Source organism: Neovison vison, chromosome 5 (genome assembly GCF_020171115.1).
Source record: "Neovison vison isolate M4711 chromosome 5, ASM_NN_V1, whole genome shotgun sequence".
Lineage (NCBI taxonomy): Eukaryota > Metazoa > Chordata > Mammalia > Carnivora > Mustelidae > Neogale > Neogale vison.
The window spans coordinates 156,374,402-156,396,280 of record NC_058095.1 but is presented as its reverse complement, the minus strand read 5'-3'; the positions used below and the strand labels follow the sequence as shown (position 1 = coordinate 156,396,280).

General features: G+C 39.2%; 1 protein-coding gene across 3 annotated transcripts in view; it reads right to left on the bottom strand.

The window, feature by feature from the left end:
• Positions 1-21,879, bottom strand: part of PCCA (propionyl-CoA carboxylase subunit alpha) — a 402,014-nt gene that overhangs the window by 169,448 nt on the left and 210,687 nt on the right. For all 3 annotated transcript variants that reach the window (XM_044250038.1, XM_044250039.1, XM_044250040.1), the window contains one exon: positions 9,995-10,103. In XM_044250038.1, the coding sequence (XP_044105973.1) occupies positions 9,995-10,103 (109 nt within the window). The remainder of the gene's footprint in view (positions 1-9,994; positions 10,104-21,879) is intronic.

Below are 21,879 nucleotides of genomic sequence, written 5' to 3'. Positions count from 1 at the left end.
TAATCCAATTCCCTTTGCAGTGACTGCCTTAGGAATGGGCAGGAGTTTTACTTCTGTGAAGTAACTGGTTGGGGAACAGCTGGGACGGGTGTCCTCACTTAGAGACAGACATAAACCTCAGAACCTTATCTAGATTTGCTCCTGGAACTTCTACAGCTATCCCGCACAGTCTTACGGAAGAGCCGCAGAGAGAAGAAAGGGAGGCTAAGACAATGTGGCACCAGCAGATGAACCTGCTGAGCTTGGTCCCTTCTCCCCTCTGAGCTCCCTGTTCACTGTGAGGTGAGAACTGCTGTCAGCCTGAACGGGGGTTTCTGTTACCCAGAAGCATCCCAAGCGATTCAGAAGGTTATAGACTTGCCCCTCTTGAAGTCAAGTAAGAAAGTATTATAATGGATTTGTTTTTAAGTTTAGGAAGAAGAGTTATTACACAAGAAATGCAACTAGTAATCACATTCAACGGTAACAGAAAGAAAGGTGGCTGCCAAGGGCCCGGGGGGAGAAGACACAGAAGTCATTCAATGAGGGTGGAATTTCAGAAAACCTTCCAGAGATCTGCTGCACAACAGTGTGCATATAATTAATATGAATGTACAGTGCATTTAAAAATGGTTAAAATAGCAAATTCTGACATTTTTTTACAATTAAAAAAAATACAAATATCATTAGCTTCTCTTTACCAAATAAGTACTCATGTTAAAAATGAGAAAAAGATCCCAACCATAATACAACATATAAATAACCTAAGAATAATGACACAAAGACATAAACTAAAAATAACAGATCAGCAATAAAAAGTTATAAAGCTCTAATAAGGGAAACAAAGAGACTTTGATAAACACAGTCGTGTATTTTTTGAAAAACTTCAACGTTTGATGTCTACCCTACCCAAACTTACTATAACTTTAAGGCAATTCCAATATCAAAGTGCCTTCAAAGCTCAGCTAGACGAATGATCAATAAATTTTAGAAGAAAATAATAAATTATTAATAAAAGGAGAGAATGACAAATGAAAATAAAGAGAAAATTTTGGAAATTAGACCACAATATATTTTAAGAATTTTGCATAGAATCAATTTAACACTTATAATCAATAAGAAAAGGACAGACAAGGGAGTAAATGGAACTAATTCTAAAGAAACAAAGAAAAAGAGACAAACTGAAAAACAGACTCTTAAGTATAAAGAACAAGAGGGAAGACGGGTGGGGGGAGGGGATTAAGTACATTTGTCGTAAGGAGCACTGAGTAATGTATGCAATTGTTGAATCACTATATTGTATTTCTGAAACATACGTAACAATGTATGTTAACTATACTGGAATTAAAATTTAAAACAATGGAACTGATTCTACTGGTTAAATATATGAAAAAATAAAATTAGGTAACTTCATATCACCCTACACAATAAATTTAAAATATGAAATACTAGTGTAATAAAGGAAAACTACAAAAGAATGGAAAAAGAATACAAACAAGTACTTCATATAACCTTACTTAGGTCTTTCACAGGAAAAAGCAAAATACAAAACCACAAAGAAAAAGAATGGTCTTAGTAACATTAAAAACACACCCTACTGGTGTCCCACTAGCTGGACTGTAATACCAGACATCTCATTTATTTCAATGCAGAGAATTAGACCCCAAATTCTACTTTCTTGTCATATTTATATCTATCTGATATAAACAAAGGGATTTCTTATTCTTGATGGTTTTGTTTATCCATAAAGCATTTCCTTGGTTTTATACTATAATATAGAATTCATTTTTTATTTCTTTATAACAAACTAGGCAGAAGAATTTGGGTACTGAAACATTATACAGGATGAATTATTCTCATAAAAACTTTATAAAACAGTACAGAATACACACTATTCCCACTTTACTTAAGCTTACAGTAAAGTAACATACCTAAGGTCACATTACTAATAAATATATGTATAGTTATAACTAAATACCAGACTTCTCTTTCCACTGAGCCACAGAATATATTTATGTAACATATGTATACCTACTTAGATGGGTGGGGGGTTGTGCACATGCACAAGTCACATAAATGAAAGAAAGAAGGAAAGAGAAGGGAAAGGGAAGGGAGGGCATCAGGGAAAAGAGAAGGGAGAGGGAGGGAGGGAGAGGGAGTGGGTACAGAAGTATACACTGACTGGTACTGACTGAATGTTTGTGTCCTCATTCCAAAAGCTCCTATGTTGAAGTCTAACGCACACTGTGATGCTATCTGAAGGAGGGGGTTTTGGAAGGTATTAGGTCATGAGAACATTCATGAACAGGATTATGCGCTTGTAAGAGGAGGCCAGAGAGCTAGCTTGCCCTCTTTCCACCATGTGAGGATATAAAAAGTGGACTTTCAGCAATTTAGAAAGGAGCCCTCACCGGAACCCAGACAGGGAAGCACCCTGATTTCAGACTTCCAGCCTCCAGGACTGCGACAAATAAACGTCTGGTATTGAAGTCACCCAGTCTATGGTAACTTCCGAGACTGGCTCAAACTGACTATGACATTCATGTGTATTTCCTTTTTTTGTTGTTTTAAGATTTTATTTATTTATTTGACAGAGAGAGATCACAAGGAGGCAGAGAGGCAGGCAGAGAGAGCGAGGGAGAAGCAGGCTCCCACTGAGCAGAGAGCCTGATGCCCTCGGGGCTCAATCCCAGGACCCTGAGATCATGACCTGAGCCGAAGGCAGAGGCTTAATCCACTGAACCACCCAGGTGACCCTCATGTATATTTCTGTCTTACTATTCTTGGGCATATGAAGAGATACTACTTTGAGGAATCAGCTGGAATATTTTATAAATAAAAGGTTGCCAAATCACAATGAGGAAACCCATTTATAACCCACATGTAAGTGAATTCCAAATGAATTAAAGAGTTCGATGTTGCTGATTTTCCCAATAGCTTACATGCAAGTGTTTAGGAATTTAAAGATTTATTTATTTATTTTAGAGAGAGGGAGAAAGATATGGAGATCAAGAGCCTGACATGGGGCTTGATTCCAGGACCAGGGGCTCACCTGGCCACTCAACCAACCAAGCCACCCAGGTGCCCCTAAGTGTTTAGGAATTTGATGAACATGTTCTCTGAGAAATGGTGAAGAGTACTTGTAAAGAAAGAAAATGAGGCAAACAAGCAAAAGCAGCCAAGAAATTTTGATGAATTTACCAGGTTCCTGCGGTTAAAAATAAAAAAAAAAAAACCTCTTATAAAACCCATGGAATCAACATTTACTTTGAAACACCTTAAAATAGCTTTGATAAATAAAAACAGCACTCCCCACAACCACCTCAGGGTAGCTCAGCCTTGAGGACTGATGCCTTATCAGGAGTCAAGGGCTTACTCTAGCCGTACTCCCTGCCAACTTCTTGTAACAGACAAGGTAAGTGAATGCAAAACTGTCCTCTGCTGGGAAAGGGATTTGGTCCCCAGCCATTCTACTACCAGGAAAGTTGGCACAGCTCTCCCCCAAACTAGTAATCATTACAGGACAAATTAGGCAACTGAACAGGTAATAATCATGGAATTAGGAAATATAAGTGATGAAGCTTAAAGCCCAAAGGACGCCTTCCTTAGCTACCAGATCTAACAAAAGAGAGCAACAGGTGCAGAAATCACAGGGGCAATGGCGAAGTCCAGAAGTTTAGAGAAAGCCCAAGGTGTTCTCACTAGCAGCTGAGAAGCTTGCGATGGCAGAGGAGGACATGTAAGGGCCTCGCTCAGAGAAGTATATTCTGACCTGCCAACGGCATTTGGACCTAAGGAAAACAGGCATCTTGAGCAAAACTAAGTGAAAGATCACTAAAAGGGACTAAATTGTTTCCGTGACTAATTCTTCCTCTCATCATTATCTGTTAGTGCAACAAATTATTAAGTCAAACCACAAGACCGACAAAATCACTTTAGCTTCAGATAACATGAAGTGATTGTTTAACACCGCTTTCAATGGTTCATTTCTGTCAACAGTAGTGTTTTAGAATAATTAGCATGTATTTGATGCTAAACTGTGTTTAGCAAATTTATTTACAGTTATCCTAAGAAAAATTGCTATTGTTTCTGACATTAACTATTTTTTCCCCCTAAAATGCACTATCTTCTTACTATCCAAATACTATGGGTACATATCGTTAGTGTCTTTTTCCAAGTCATAAATGATGAAAGAGTAAAATCCATAAAGATACTGGGAAAATCAGATCAGCAGCCAAAACAAGCCACACAAAGGAAGGGCCGCGGCTACTGGATATGGAAGCATAAACATTACATGAGCACACCCATGACTGAGCAATGCACAGCCACACCTGGAGGCTGACTCTTGGACTCCACTCCCAAGGCAATCATGAAAACAGGCCTCCTAAGGCGAAGTGTAAAGATTCGATCACCCAACATCAGCTTTGATGTCAGGGACCTTTTCAGCAAACAAGCAAAAATAACTTAGATTCACGTTGCCTAAAAGTAAGATTATACTCTGTCAAATAAATCAATATATTTTGCTGGATGTTCCAGATCTCTGTTGTCATGGATAGGACCTATTTCACAGTAAGCTGGCTTACTAAATAAGTAAGTTCCACAGAAAATAAACTCACCGAAAACAAATCATTGTTATATAAGGAAGACATGCACAATTATCTATATAACTGAACTTTTGGCCTCTATATATCCTATCTGTATCATTAATGTAATTTTTTCCAACTTTTAAAGAGCAACGAGGGATGCTTGGGTGGCACAGTCCGTTAAACAGAGGACCCTTGGTTTCGGCGCAGGGTCGTGAGATCATGTCCCAAGTCAAGTCCCACGATAGCCTCTACATTCAGCGGGGAGTCTGCCTGAGACTCTCTCCCGCTCTCCCTCTCCCTCTGCTCCCCCCACTCAGGCATGCTCTCTAAAATAAATAAATAAATCTTTTTTAAAATTTAAAAAAAGAAAGGGGGGGGTAATGAATGCAACAGTAATATACAGAGGAGGATCAGTCCGGGATGATGGGTGGACTAGGAAGCACCAGGAATGCCTCTCCACCTCGAAGATGATGACACTGGCAGGGTCTCTCAAAACTAGTTTCGAACGCCAGTCCAGTCAAAGGCTTGCAGTTTTAGGGGAAAAGGTGGATGATAAACTGCAAAACATTTTGGTCAATTTCAGCTCTTAGCCCAGTGGCAGCTACTCCTGCCCCCACCCCAGCCCGCGGCAGGACGCTGTGCATGTACTCCTGGGGCGGCTCACACATAGCTTGTGGGTGCCCAGGCAGACAAAAAAAAAAAAAAAAAGGACCCTGTCCTCCAAATTCTGGGGACCTGTGCTATGATAACTGATCACTGTTCTCATCACAGACAAACAGAAAGTAAGTTCAGTAGCCATTGTGACTGCACCTTCTCCCACTGTCGTGAGCCCCATGCCCTCTGGCTAAGTGACTTCCAGGGGATTTAAAAGGTCAGTTCCCCCATTTTCTTCCATTTTTTGCTTTTTTCCCTTTCAGAAGCCAGACATTAAAGACTAAGACATTCAAAAATGGCTGCATTTATGAGAAAAACTGGAAAGTGACCACACATGCACAGGGAAATGCTCAGAAAATACCCGAGAAGACCTTACCTTTATACCTGAGGCTGATCCTTGGCACAGAGACAGCCCCCAACAAATAAACAGAAATTAACAACAACAACAAAAGAATAAGCCCTGGAGAAGGAGGACAATCCGAGTTACAGAGTTACCACATTCGGCTCAGGTCATGATCCGAGGGTCCGGGATCAAGCTCCGTGCTGGGCTCCCTGCTCAGTGGGGAGCCTCCTTCTCTCTTCCCTGTCGCTTCCCCTGCTTGAGCGCGCTCTCTCTCTCTCACTCATTCTGTCACCCTCTAATAAATAAAATCTTTTAAAAAATGCTCAAAAAACTAAAGAGATGGAGAAAGTCAGGAAAACAATATGTAAACAAAATGAAAATAATAAAGAGTTAAACATCTAGAAGGAAAATTTTAAAATTCTAGAGCTGAACAGTGCAACTGAAAAACTCACTAGGATTCAAAGGCAGACTGGAGCAGGCAGAAGAATCAGCCAATTTGAAGACAAGACAAGAGAAATTCTCAAGGATAAAGAACAGAAAAATCAAAGAAAGGTGAACAGAGCCTAAGGGTCCTGTGGGATACCATAAAGCCAACCAGTGTATATATCATGGGGGTCCCAGAAGGAGAGAGAAAAGGGAGTTGAGAAAATATTTAAATAATGGCTGAAAATTTCCCAAATTTGATTACAGGTATGAATAGAAACATTTAAGAAGCCTGGAGCACCTGGGTGGTATGGTTGGTTAGGCAGCCAACTCTTGATTTTGGCTTGAGTCATTGTCTCAGGGTCTTGAGATCAAGCCCCTTGTGGGGCTCTGTGCTCAGCACGGAGTCTACTTCCGCTCATGCTCTCCCTCTCTCATATAAACATAAATAAACCTTAAAAAAAAAAATTCAAGAGGTTCAATGGACCCTAAGTTAGATGAACTCATAGACCCACATCAAGACACATTATAATCGAACTTTGAAAAACCAAAGATAAAGAGAAAATCTTGCAAATAGCAAGAGAGAAGTAAATCATCACATACAAGGAATTCTCAAGAGACTGTCAGATTTTCATCAGAAACTGTGGAGGCCAGAGGCAGTACTGGGCTGATATATTCAAAGTGTTAAAGGAAACAAGGAAACCAAAAAAACTGTCAGCCAAGATTCCTAACAGCAAAACTTGGTTAAGACATTAAAACTGGAAATTAAGACGTTTCCAGATAAACAAAAGCTGAGGCAGTCTGTGACACTAGACCTGCCCCACAGTAACTGGTAATGGCAGTGGTCCTGCAAGCCTGAAATGACAGTACCAGGAAGCCAAGTGAGTAAGGAAGGCCCTCAGTAAAGGCAAACACATGAACAATGATAAAACCTAGTATTATGGTAACTCTGGCTTGAAACTCCACATTCTGTTTTCTATATAATTTAAAAAACTAATACATTTAAAAAATTATTGGTTTATGGTTTGGGGGACAGAATGTATAAAGATATAATCCTGGGATATCAACACTTGCACCTAGGGAAACACTCATCTTCCTGTCGTTATACGTTTGCTTTACTAGAAATTTCAAATATAATTACAGATTAGATAGTCTTCTCGAACTAGTTTCTCTCAACATGACTTGTTTTTCAGATTTTTGCATCATGATGTATGTATCAGTACTTCTTTCCACTTTACTCCTAAGTGGCATTCCATTATAAGGATGTATCACAATTATTTACCCACTTACCATTTAATGTACATTTTAGTTGGTGTGTATTAGTGTAGCACTGTGATTTTAATTTGGATTTCCCTAGTGACTGACAATGCTGAATAACTTTTGCATGAACTTGTCATTCATATAACATCTTTAAGAAAGATCTATTTCTTTATTGGGGTGTCTGGCTTATTTTTGAACTTTAAAAATTAATTACTACAGACTCAATCCTCTTACATACATAACTATACTTATTTATATAAATCTCTATATCTCTGAATACATTCTACCATTTGCTCTACTGTTTTATAATCTTCTCAGTAATACCCTTTGAAGAACAAAAGTTTGCATATGTTTTAAATTCTGTAATGAAAATTAAAAATATGCTTCTAAAGACTAGGGACTAAGATATATTTGCAACACAAAATTACAAACAGAATTCAAACTATATTCTCCGTATGACTCTATGTAAGGTTTATATATGCTACGTGTATGTGTGTCTATCAATACACACACATATATACACTTAGAAGGGAATACATCAAAAGTGAAAACATGCTTACTGAAGAGTTTGTGGGATTACAGGTAAGTTTTTTCCTTTTCCTTCTTAAACCTTTTTCAGATTCTTCCTAGTGGCAAGTCAGCACCCTCTGAAAATGACTTGAATACATTTCTTGAAGATCAAACTAGTTCATTAGCTACACTCAGGACTTCAGAAATGATCAAGGTCCCAATAATATCTGAAGATAATCAAGATACAAGCATTGTATTTATCAAAAGAATAAAAAATAATACAGGGTATGATTCTGATTTTGAAACAAAAGCTAGTCACACATATAGCTCCAAAACACCCCTGTCCCAACAGAGCTTGATGGAAATAAACAATACTGATGGAAGGTTCATTCTACTACTCAATTCAGTAGCTATTCATAGTACAAGAGGAAATATGGCTGGTGACTACACAAATGGTGGCAATGAACATGCCTGAGAAACTGAAATTTTAATTTAATTTTAATTCAAGTAAGTACACATGGCCAGTGGCTACCACATTGGTCAGCACAACTTTATGGGGGGGGGGGATCAGATTCATGGCTCTACTGCCCATTTTCCTCCTCCTTCCAGTCATTCAGTAATTTACTGATATCCTATCATCTTTTATCTCTCTCTAGACATCAAATCGTAACTTAAAAAAAGATCATATGTTATTTCACTAATGGGTATTTACCCAAAGGAAATGAAAATACTAATTCAAAAACATATATAAACCCCTACATTTACGGCAGCATTATTTACAATTGCCATTTCCTTCATTTATACAAACAGAGAAGGGGGCAGGGGGAAGGTGAGGGAGAGAGTGAATGTTACTCAGCCACGAAAAAAGAATGGGATCTTGCCATCTGCAATAACATGGATGGACCTAGAACAGATTATGCTAAGTGAAAAAGGACAAATACCATGCGATTCACTTATGTCTGGAATCTAAAAACCAAAGCAAACAGAAAGCAGAAACAGACCCACAAATACTGATGGCTGCCACAAGGAAGGGATTAGGGGAGGGGAGATGGGCAAAATGGGTGAAGGGGAGGAAGGGAGGAGGAGGTACAGGCATCCAGTTATGGTAGGGTATAGCAGATGAATCATAGTCAGTGGTACTCTAATAGTGTTACATGTTAACAGATGGTAACTATGATGACAGAGAACATCACGTAAAGTATAGAGCTGTCTGTCCAATCACCATGTTGCACACTGAAACTAAGGTACGCCGTGTGTCAACTATACTTCAATTTTTAAAAAAGTGAAAAAAAATCATACATTAAGCTTACTATACATTTTCTTGAGAATAAGAACAAATAAAGAGTACCAATTAACTCCAAGATTTTCTGAATAAAACCAGTTAGCCATTAAGATGTAATAGCCCAAACCCAATTTACTTTTCTTCCACCTAATTCTTCAAGGGTAACCTGAGTTTCTGATCTGTGTTCTTCAGAGATGCTCAGTCACCTGCCATCTTTTCTCTTTTTATCTTTGTTCTTCCTCTTGCGGAAAAGCAAAAAGAATGGAAAAGAAGTTGAAGTGACACAATTTTATCAACAACATCACTCTAGCAAGTAAGAAACAGACTATACTTGCTAAAGCAGGATTATGCTGGCAAGGACATAGACATTCATAGTAAATTCTCCTGTCATTTAGAGGCATTAATGTCATACTGACTTGGTTTTTGCTTGCCTTGCTATAAAGCATGTTTTCTCTCTCACTTACATTACTAGGAAGCTAAAAAGTATCCCTAGGGTTCACAAATAGCTAACTTAACCCGGTGTTAATTCCTTCTAGTATCTTAGAGGAGTTTCTTATACACATGTGTATTTTAACTGCTCAGATTCGACTACAATTTTTCGCACTCTAACACTTTTTAATACTTTGTTCAAGATTAATGAAGGTATAAAACAGAAAAAATAAGTACAAATTACTTAAACATTCCATAAGATTTCAGAACATCTTCCTACCTCTAATAATGTCCAAATTAGAAACAAAAAAATCCTTTTTGTCTGAATTTTGAAAAAATCATTTGAAGAAATAGAAACAATATCACTTTTAAACACTGTGATTGATTGTATTGTACTTCTCCAAACACAAGATTCAAAATCAAGATCAGTCACATCTTTTATTAGCTATTTCCCATGCTTACTTCCCACGCTGCTTAGATTATCGGTGTTTTTCTCTCACTTATGCTGTTTTATATGATCTAACATACCTTGAATTTTCATGTTCTTGAAAATGTTGTGCTCTTAATTGGAATGCCACGAACAATGATGATGCTATTGCCAATAACTGGTTTCTCTCATTCTCTGTTAACTTGTGTCCTAGGGAAATCAATCAATCAATCAATCACATACATCATGTTAATATCTAGTGCTTCTATCTTATAGAACTTTTAGTCAGTCAAATCAGTATTTTATAAAACATCTATTATGGGGTTAGTATTGTACCAGGCATGCAGTGGGGGAGGAGAGGGAACAAGATTTCTCAAATAAAACAAAAAACCCCAAGTGGGATCTATCAACTAGTTTTGGAAGTTCAGTAATAGACTCTCAATGGCCTGATTAAACCATACTCTTACAGGCTTAGAGAAGTTCCTGATGGTCCCAAACACTTAAGTGGTGATGAAAACATCTCATATGTTCCCACAATAATCCTCCTATATGAGGATTACAAAAATTTGGTCTCAGTCTTCTCACAACATACACTCTGCAAGAGCAGTTCTCAACGTGTGGCCTGGGACTACTGGGAGTCCCCAAGAGCCTCTGAGGGCCTGCAAGGTCAAAACTACTTTCATAATCAAGCCTATGTCAAGCTCCGTGCTAGCACAGAGCCTGCTTAGGATTCTCCCTCTGCCTCGGTTTCTGCCCCTCTAACTCCCCCACTCAGGCCACGCCCAGGATTGCATGCACGTGCTCTCTAATAAAACAAACAAAAACAGTGAAGATCTACTTCATCTGCCTCACAGTACAACTGCACCTTCTACAGTACTGTTTGACAGGTGCTTATCTAGGATCTCGAAAACTCCAACGCCTGCAAACCGACAAACTGAAAAATTTCTAAATCATTAGATAGTTACTTCTCATACTGAGTCAGACTGTCTGTGACTTCCACGCAACTTTTCCAATCTGACCTAACACCAAATAATTCTATTCTTCTAATTCTATTCTTTCTTACACTTGCACATTACCAATCTTGAAAGATAAACCCTGCCTGCCATGACTAGTCTTATGATAATGAGTTCCAGCATGAGGCTACTCCTGATCTCAGATCAGAGGGAACTTGAGAACCTGCTGTCCTCTCGTGGCCTGACGCCCAAGGCCATGACAGGCCCGCCCTGGCTCTGACTTCGGACTCCTTCTGAATGTTCATCACTTTCCCCTCTGGTTTTTCCCTTGCCGAAATCTCTGACCCAGCTGGTCTAATGTCTGGTAATACATGTTCCAAATGTTGTTCTAACTAGGTTAGACTCAAATCCAGCCTAACCATTTGGACCTGAAAGCTGGTCCAAGGCAGACACAGGCCCTGACTGAATCCTGGGTTCGAGGTAAGGATTAGTCCATCATCTGGCTCTTTCACCAGAGTGAGCAATGTATGGTATGTCCTACCAACTACAAATGTGACCTCTTTTGTGCCAGACGCGGTCAACAAATAAACATAAATCAGTGCCTAGGGCTCAAGTGGGCTGAACTGACGACAGCTGGACTGTTCCTTATTAATGAGTCTCCAATTCTCCAGGCTAACCACCTGGAGTTCCTTCAAAGTTCTTCACACAACATGTATTTCTCAAACCATCTCTAGTAAGAGATTAGGATTCTAACATAATCACTTTCTTTTGCACAAACAAAAAAATGGAAGAATAGTCTTTTTTAGTTCTTTTCTAACAACAGTAACATTTACAAATGTAAAGGGCTTTGTCTAGCATCAGAACCATGCGGCTAGAGGTTATGTAATCATACTATGGCTCAATACAAGATATTATTAGATTATACTTATGGTATAGACTAGTATGTAATATATTAAACTTATTTTAGTTTTTAAAAAATATATCTGCTATTTTTGTAGGTTCCAAGGTATAATATAGACACAGTAATTTTTTAAACTTACAGAAAGTCCAAATGTGCAATTTCAACAATTTGGAATTGACATATGAAGTCCAAAAAACACAGTAATAATTTAAAAAGAAGATATTTTTTTCACACAGCTTTCAATTTCAAGTTCATGGGCCAATTAAATTTTTTTTTTAAATGCTAACTTAGGGCTTAGCATTTTGCCACAGAGACACCACATTTTACCTAACACTATCACATCATTAGTTTTCATTAGAAATCTTTTTGAGGGGCTCGCACATGGCTCAATCGGTTAAGCACTGGATTCTTGATTCAGCTCAGGTCATGATCTCAGGACTCTGAGATCAAACTCCACGCTGGGCAGAGACTGCTTAGGATTCTCTCCCTCTGGATCTCCTGCCTCGCGTCCCCAGTACCCCCACCACAGCTCACGTACATATACACTCTCTCTCTCTCTCAAGAAAAAACCTTTTTGGTATTCACTTAAAAGATCACTTCAGGGGTGCCTGGGTGGCTCAGTTGCTTAAGCAACTGTCTTCAGCTCAGGTCATGATCTCAGGCTTCTGCGATCGAGCCCTGTGTTGGGCTCCCTGCTTTGTAGGGAGTCTGCTTCTCCTTCTCCTTCAGCCAAGCCCCCACACACATTCCTACTTTCAAATAAATAAATAAATAAATAAATAAAAGATCACTTCAATCTCTAGGTAGTGACTAGACTCCTCAGTTTTATGTTTTATAATTCATCTTTATCTGGGATTCATTGTATTTGGTACAAATTAAGGGGTTAACATTTCATATAAATAGTAAGAGGAAAAATTCCTACATATACTAATTTCTGTTTATGAGCTCTCTATTCCTTACACTGACATATTTATTCACTTTTCTGTTTTCTGTTTTCAAGTGCTTCCATTCTCATACTTCATATCATATTGTTTAAACAGACTGGCTTGGCAATACATTTTAATACACAGAGGGCCAATTTTATCATTTTTCATAATTACCTTGGCTATTTTCAGAAATGTATGAATACATGTAAGCTTTTTAATCACTTAATGTAGTGGACCTTGTGAATCTAACTGAAATGACATAAAATCTCTGTATCAATTTGGGAAAGATCGGCACTCCTATACTTTTGTATCCCCAAACAATAACTCCTATGTTTTGCCAACTGCTCTCATCTTACTACTTCTTCTTTGACAAGATTTTATAGTTACAGAATCATACAGGTTCTATGTCTTCCCTATTAAATTTATCCCCACCATTTTACAAGATACTTCCGTTAATTTGAATAGGGCTCTTTTTTTCCATTTTCATTTCAAGCTGGCTCTTACTAACAGAGACAGACATAACTTTGCATGTTTATCTTGTTGCATTCAGACCTTGCCAAATGTGCTTTTATTCTAGAAATTTTTAGTAGTGTCTTCTGGGTTTTCTAGGGACACAATTATATATAGAAAAAGAAAATTTCTTTCCTTTTTTTTAAATTTAAAAAATAAGATTTTATTTATTGACAGAGAGAGACAGGGAGAGAGGGAACAGGGAGAGGGTGAGAGAGGGAGAAACAGGCCTCCTGCTGAACGGGGAGCCAAATGAGGGGCTCGATCCCAGGACCCCAGAATAATGACCTGAGCTAAGGCAGATGCTTAATGACTGAGATGCCCAGGCATCTCCCCAAAAATTCTTTTTTTTTAAATATTTAAACCAACTTTTTTTTTTTTTGACTTCTTACCTTCTAAAACAATGATTGATAATAATGGTCCTTTTACATAATTCATTTGTTCCTGACTTTAAGGGAAATTTTTATAGCATTTCCTTTAAAATTATGTTTGTTACTAGTTTTCATTAAAACTTCATTGGTTTTTTAACTTGTTTTTAGTCAAATTTAGTTTAATTTTGATTCCAGAGTGTGTTTTAATTAGAAAAGGCAACTGATTATTTAACAAATACCTTTCTAGCATGTATTACTTTTTTGGTAAGCCAGCAGTATTTTATTCTAATTGCAAGGGATACCATTATCAAGGTTAGGGTTTTCTTTTTAACTTGGGGTACCATATGTATTGTATGCATACAACACAATACATTATGCATACAATAATTTTGAGGTACCATTTGCAAGGTACCAGTTGCTACAAAACGGGTCCATTTTAAACATGCAATTCAAGAGTTTTGACAAAATGTGTGTGCCCATAGAAACACCACAACCATCTACTTAGAATTTTCCCCTACTCCCAAATGTTCCCTTGAGTCTCTCCAATCAAGACCTCTACACCTGCTTTCCCTCCCTGGCCTCATGCAACTAAATGCTTTTCTAGTTTCATATAAATGGACTCTTCTGTATCTGGCTTCTTTTGAAAAAAGTATTTTTGAGATTCACTGATGTTTTGTAATGAATCAGCAGTTTCTAACATTTTTACGTTGAGAAGTAGTCCTTGGCCTGAATATACTCAATCTGTGTAGCCATACATGCCCTGAGGGCTTGTAAAGTAAGGGGGAAGATGTGATTTGGTTCTGTAAGTGAACTCCGGCTGCTGAGTGCAGATGAACTAGAAAGTGCACTAGTGGCGGGAAGGAGGCCAGTGAGAAGGCTGCTCGTAGTCCAGGCAAGAGGGCAGCACTCGGGCTGGGGTGGTGTGCTACTCTGGTGCTGAATGGAGACGTGCCTACATTGAATTCCCAGCTTTATGTCAATCAGCCACAGCAGACGCACTGCACTGACATCTGTAGCAGGTTCGCATCTGGAAAAACCTGCGAAGTTTCAATGAAGGGGGGGTCGAGAACACCTGCTGCCTATTAACTCCCAGCAATGAAAACCCCACACAGGGCAAGTCTTTCTGCTGCCCGAGGAATCCTAAGCACCTAGAACTTCAGGATGTAGACCAAGTGTATTTAAATACTTCTTGATTCCTCCTATCCCTTTGTCAAGTGCGAAGGTCAACAAGAGAGCACTGAAATCTGACACCTGCCTTTCAACTCTGCCAATCCTGATGGGGAAGATTCACAAGCATGATCCTGGGAGTCTGGGGGGGGCCTGAACAGTGAGGTGGAAGAAACACCGAGAACCTCCAGTATGGCATACAGGACAGACACAGCCTCACACTCGAGTGGCAGATGTCTTCAAGGGCAGCAAGTCCCTTCCACTACAAGTTAGAACCCTAGGCTGAGAGGAGCTCTAAGATTAGTTCCTCAAATCCATCTTTTGAAAACTTTGAGAGCATTAAAGCTTGAAATCCCTACTGCATTCTCCGGTGATGACCAGTTGGAAAAAGGTGCAGCTCCTAATTTAAAAAGCCTTGGTCTTTTTTAAACAGTTTCCAGTATCTGGAGACCCGAGATCACCACCTTTAACCTAATGGATTCAGTACATACTTGCGAAAGAACGAACTTCCTCCTCACATTTGTCCTCACCTTCTTAGCCTTTGTGGGGATTGGGGAGTATGTGTTTGTATGGGGGGGGATTTCAAACAAGAGCCCCAAACTCCAAATAATGTCTAGGTTCTCCCAGCCTTACTCATTAAGTTGGTGGAACCACGTGGAGGTCAGATCACAGAGCAGCACCTCCAAGGTCTGTGACATACTCTGTAAACCTCGCGCCGTTATCAGTCCCTATTCATGACCCAGTTTCTAAGAAGCCTGATCTGTGTTCTCTTAAGTGGCTTTAGTTCTGTCACCTACTTTTAAACAGTCATCTGGTGCCTCCCTTCCCATCCAGTGTTGTCTTAAATGATCATGACAGGTATCCTGCTCCTGAGCCGTGCATGTCCTCCCTTTGTGGGACGTGGCTTGGCTGGCCGTTTGCTCCATGCGTAGGCTTCATGCGTTGGCAGATGCGCAGTAATCTCTCGATGGCTGCTTAGGTTTCTCAGAGAAGGATACTCTACGATGGGGACTGAGGGGATGTGCCCGCCTGCCAGTGCGTTGGGAACCACGTGGGGAATGATGGTTGAGAGAGGGGTCATCACCACATTCAGTATGTCCACACTGACTCAACCCTCTGTCCAAACGTGCCCGGTGTCCCTGGGTAGAGGACATCTTATTCTCTACGGAGAAAAATCTCAAAGCTTTTTGGGGGGAGGAGGGGGAAGAGCCACCCTCCTCTTTAGAGTTAGGGAGGAAATATAGAGAAAATCTTCCACAGATTTTAGACAAGAGTCTTGCCTATAGGAATTCCCCCAAGGTATCTGAAATTAATAGTGGCTAAGACTTCTGCAGGGTTCCATGGTGATAATGAGCTATTTCCCAGTTTTTCACACTGTCTGCTTAGGATTCAACTTTCTTAAGTTGCTAAGTCAGTTAAGAATCATCTTTTGGCTCTTCATTTTCCAGAATGCTATCTCCTCTTTGTCCTTATGGGCTTGCATTTTTTTTTTAAAGATTATTTATTTATTTTATTTGACAGAGAGAGATCACAAGTAGGCAGAGAGGCAGGCAGAGAGAGAGAGGAGGAAGCAGGCTCCCCGCTGAGCAGAGAGCCCGACGCGGAACTCGATCCCAGGACCCTGAGATCGCGACCCGAGCCGAAGGCAGCGACTCAACCCACTGAGCCACCGTGCCTGGTTGGCTCAGTGGGGCATGTGATTCCTAATCGTAGGGTCAAGAGTTCGAGCCCCATGTTGGATGCGGAGCCTACTTAAAATTAAATAAATAATAAAAACAATAAATAATAAAGCCAATTCAGTGGTTGGGAAAAATGTGTATGTATTTTCAGATTTATTTATTTTTGCGAGAGACAGACAGAGAAGGAGAGAATGGGGGGAGGGAGGGAAAGGCAGAAGAAGACTCCCTACCAAGTGGGGAGTCTGATGTGGGACTTGATCCCAGGGCCTAGGGATCATGACCTAAGCCAAAAGCAGAGGCTTAACTGACTGAGCCACCCAGGAGCCTTTTTTTTTTTTTTTTTAAATTTATCTGTCAGAGAAAGAGAGCACAAACAGGAGGAGCAACAGGCAGTAGGAGAAGCAGGCTCCCTGCTGAGCAAGGAGCCCAAGGCAGGACTCAATTCCAGAACCCTGAGATCATAACCTGAGCCAAACGGAGACTCTTAACCACTGAGCCACACAGGCATCCTGTCATCTTTAACTCAAATTGGTTAAAGCACTTTCTTCAGGTATTTCCCCCGAAAAGGTATATACAATGATTTATTTCTGAATCTTTATTTTAAAATCTCTTTTCATAACTAAGAAACAAAGGATATATTAGTTGGGTATAGCACTCTTGGGTCAAGTTCTTTCTAATGAAGTAGATATCTTAAGATTTTCTCATATCCAGTTTATGGGGTCTAAAGATGATTTCAGTCTACATTCTCCGCATATGACTTGGTATTTCTTTTTTCTTTCTAGAGACTTCAAAAATGTTTTGTTCTAGGTATGCCTTTAAGAGCTACTTATTATCATTAGTCTTATCTGAAACTCAGCAAATCTTTCCAATGACACCTCAAGGTTTTCTCAAGAACAGTGGAAAAAAAAAAAAAGAAAGAAAGAAAGAAACCTCCCCTATTACTTCTTTTGAATTAACCTTCCTTTATTTGTCCATTTTCTCTTCATGAAACTATTATGTATGTACAAAATCTCTTGGGTCTGCCTGCCACATCTCTGATTTCACACATTATTTCCTTCTCTATACCTTTTTACTACATATTTTGAGAAACTTTCATTTATTTCTTAGGGTCACTAATTTAGTTCTTAGAAGTGTCCATCCCATCTTTTGTTTTGCTGAACACTTCTAAAAATGACAGTTCTTAGTTTATTAAAGTCTTTCTCCTCTAATTTAATGTCCTTAATCAACTGTTCTTACTATTTTTCAGTAAGCTCAGTCATTTGACTCCCTTCGGAGTTCTAGAACACCTCCCGTTCTCAGGGGTTCCTCCAGGTCTTCCACTCTACAGATCCTTTTCCTTTGTCCTAATGGCTCTGTTTGCCAAAGGATGAGGCACCGGTTTGCTGGTAAATGATTACCAACCAAGCTGGGTATGAAGGGAAAGGAAACACACCAGCCTACAGCATTTGCCAGTTTCCTTGTGGTAAGTACTTTCTCCAAGGCTGATTTCAAACAACCAGCGTCTCATGAGAAAAGACAGGCGAGGCAGAGATGAGCAGCAGCGACCTTACAGAGTCCTTGGAGAGGAGCTACAATGGTCTAAACAGTACCTCATCCTTGAACTCATCCTTGATTCCCTCCATGCTCCAGACTCTCTGCTTCTATATTCACTTAGCACTTATTTTGTCCTGTAGTTAGTTCTTTATGTATGTACTTCTCTTGTGATGTAAGCTTAAGTGCAAGGAAAATACGTTGTTTTTCAATTTCTTCGAGAGCCGACACCAATTATTTGTTGATGGATTTTAATGGCTGAATTCTTTTTTTAAAAATATTATTTTATTTATTTATTTGACAGAGAGAGATCATAAATAGGCAGAGAGGCAGGCAGAGAGAGAGAGAGAAAGGAGGAAGCAGGCTCCCTGCCGAGCAGAGAGCCCACTGCGGGACTCGATCCCAGGACCCTGAGATCACGACCTGAGCCAAAGGCAGAGGCTTAACCCACTGAGCCACCCAGGTACCCATAATGACTGAATTCTCAAAGACAACACAACTGTCCAAGTATCAGAGTACCACTATCACAAGCTAGACCCTGAGACATGAGCTTTTACTGCCCACCTGCCTGGGCTCACCAACCTCTGGCCCAAAGTTTTCTTACACTCTTCTTTCCAGTTTCTCTCTTAACTCAGCCAAAAGACCCTCCAGGCATAATATCCTGCAAAACTGAAACTCACTGATTTCGTTACACCACTTCTAAAGGCACAGAAATACAGTACTAAATTTAACGGCAAAGAAAGAAGTATAATTAATGGTATATTACTTGTGTTGAATCAGATTTTCCCTAAAGATATGCATGCAACTTTCCAGAAGAGAAAAATAATTCTGCTCATTTCCTTTGATAGGGCTAGAGCTTAAACTGTAGCAAGGCAGCAGAGAAAGGAGTCTAAAATGTTCAGTCCAGGCCAATTGAAATGATAGTTCTTGAAATATTTTCTTCCTCATTTTCCCTTAACTCCAACATCAAAATATCATCCTCCCCACTTTCATTTATTTTCCAGAATCCAAGAACAATATTTTTTCAACATCAGAACCTAGTGAGTATATATGAAGAATACATTCCTGTGTATCCTATGTTTTAGTTTTAAGCAGAGTCATTCCAAAGGTCAGTATTAGAACCTTTAGTAACACTGTCCTAGTCTACAAATAAATTGGGATAATAAACATATATAACAGAAAATTTTAACGCAGTCATAAAAACAGGCACTTGACTGTGAACAGTGCCTAGGATAGCTGGACAGATGGGAAGCAGACGGGTAATCCCAAAGGGGCAAAATGGCCTGGCCTCAAACATATGGAGAAGATCCTGGATTAACTTCAGTGGCCACTTCCTGCTGTCTCTTTCAGGCACGTATATCAAACAATCAAAGACGATACAGTTTAATGTATCAAATACCTGCTCTAGGGAAAAACAAGGAGAGGCAAATAGAGTGATATGAAGAACAAGAGATAGCAGCCACTCAGAGAAGAACGGACATGAAAATAATATGATGGCAGACAGTAAGACATCCACGTTAAAAATTCCAGAGCTAGGTGGGTATTTCTGAAGTGCTTACAAGCAGCAACAACATAGAGCATACTCTAAAAACCCGTCATGATTGAGGATTTTGAATCCTAGCGGAACTGAAGGAATACCGAAACAGGAAGTGGAAACTCTAAGTTCAGTTACTGGCTTTATTATATTACTGGCCATGTTGCCTTCTCAATCTCTCTGAGCTTTGGTTTCTTCACATGTAAAATAAAGGCAGAGATTAAATAATGGTCCTTCTAACAACTTACAATGATTTTTAAAACTGTGTTCCTATCTCGTACGAGCATGAAGAGAATTACGGTGTCCGTGCTTGTAACGCCCTATCACAACAAAAAGGTAAGATACTAAGTTTATCCTGGAAAATAGCAATATTGGGTTTTTAAGTAGAATTCTGAGTTTTCTTAAGAACATGGAACATTTTGTACTACTGCCAAATGTACAGTACATAGTAACCTATATATTTAGAATTTAGAAATTCTAAATGCCTCATTTTCTTCTCCACAGTAATGAGACCTAACACCAGATATGTATAATACAGACATACGCATAAATATATGTATGCATATATATGTTTGTTCTAAAAGTTCCCGAAGTGTTCCCTGGTTGTCTCCTTCTGCCCACTGTTTCATAACACATCATCTTCACCGATGCATGAGCCAGGTAGACATAAAAGCATACAGATGGGGGTGCCTGTTAGGCGTGCGGCTCACTCGTTAGGCGTCTGCCTTCATCTCAGGTCATGATCCTGGGGTCCTGGGATCAAGCCCCGCATCAGGATCCCTGCTTGGCGGGAAGCCTGCTGCTCCTCCCACTCTCCCTGCCGTGTTCCCTCTCTCACTGTGTGTTTCTCTGTCAAATAAATAAAATCTTTAAAAAAATATACTTAAAAAATAAAGCATACAGAAATCCGGAGTCTACGTTGCAACTTACTGTAACTTTTAAGTAAAACTTTAGAAAGGACAAAAGGCCAGAATGTTAGGATCAAAACAGAATACACTGGTAATCTAGATGCATATGCAGTTAAAAATACCCAATGTCGTCCCTTCTCATCCATACTATCAACAAGATTTTAACCCATAATTCATTAAATATTTACTTAGTAACTATTATGTTGGAATTGCCAGATGTACACTTAAAAGCAATAACATAAGTGGCTCCTGACTTCACGAACCAGCAGTAGACATCTGAATGAACTCATCACACATGTGTAAAACTGTGTAGTTCACGTTAGGGTTATATTTGTAAAAATTCAAAAGTTCAGGAAAAAGAACATATTATTCATTAGTTTTTTTCTTTCAAGGTCTCAAATAAAAATCATTTTTAATTTCCCTTGGTACTAAAGATAAAACTCTCTGACACTGAAGTTTTAAAAGAACAATGAAACCAGTAACTCTGTCCTGTAAAATCTAAGCTAAGAAACTGCTTTGTAAATGTTTTCAAAAGCGTAATACATGAAGCGGACCTGAATTTATACACAGAGCCTAATATGACTGACTGATCTCACACACTGAAGCACTCTAAATGGATATAAATAACACTTGTCATTTGTGAAAGAAAAACCTCATCTTCATATATGCCCAAATTCATCGGAAACATATGTACATACTTCTGACTTTTACCTGAATAACATTACTATTAAGTCACACAGAAGACCTGCTGGTTTCTTTATCTCACATATTAACCACGTTTTTAATGCTCACTAACGGGATTTCTCTCTCTCTCATTTGAGCAATTTTTTTTACCACTGGAAACACGCACTGGTAACTCTATAGTGCTAAATTTCACATTCCTCTCATTACTTTATTAAAAGTTTCATTTTATGAATAAAAACAATAATCTTGGGGCACCTGGGTGGCTCAGTGGGTTAGAGCCTCTGCCTTCGGCTCGGGTTGTGATCCCGGGGTCCTGGGACCGGGTCCCGTATCAGGCTCTCTGCTCGGCAGGGGTCCTGCTTCCCCCTCTCCCTCTGCCTGCCTCTCTGCCTACTTGTGATCTCTTTCTCTCTGTCAAATAAATAAATAAAAACTTAAAAAAAACAACAACACAATAATCTTCCTAAACATCTTCATTTCCATTAAATAGCATGCAGTATTCTGAAATTTTTGGTGCTAATTTTCGTAAAGTTTTAATCATTAGAGTTCCTGCATATCCCCATATAATGGAGCAGCAGGGAATACAAATTTGAATTGGCATTCAGAAACCAGAAGATCAGGTAGGCTAATGCTCTGTCTACATGTTTAGCTTCAACACTGGACTCATACCACATTGTACGTAGCTGAATTCCTCACTCAACAAATCGATGGATTCTTGCACATTCATGAGTCACTCATGAATACTCAAAATCACGAATGTCAATAGTCTAGGATACTCTATGATAATAAATCAAGTACAGTATGGGCTAAAAGCCTTAATTCC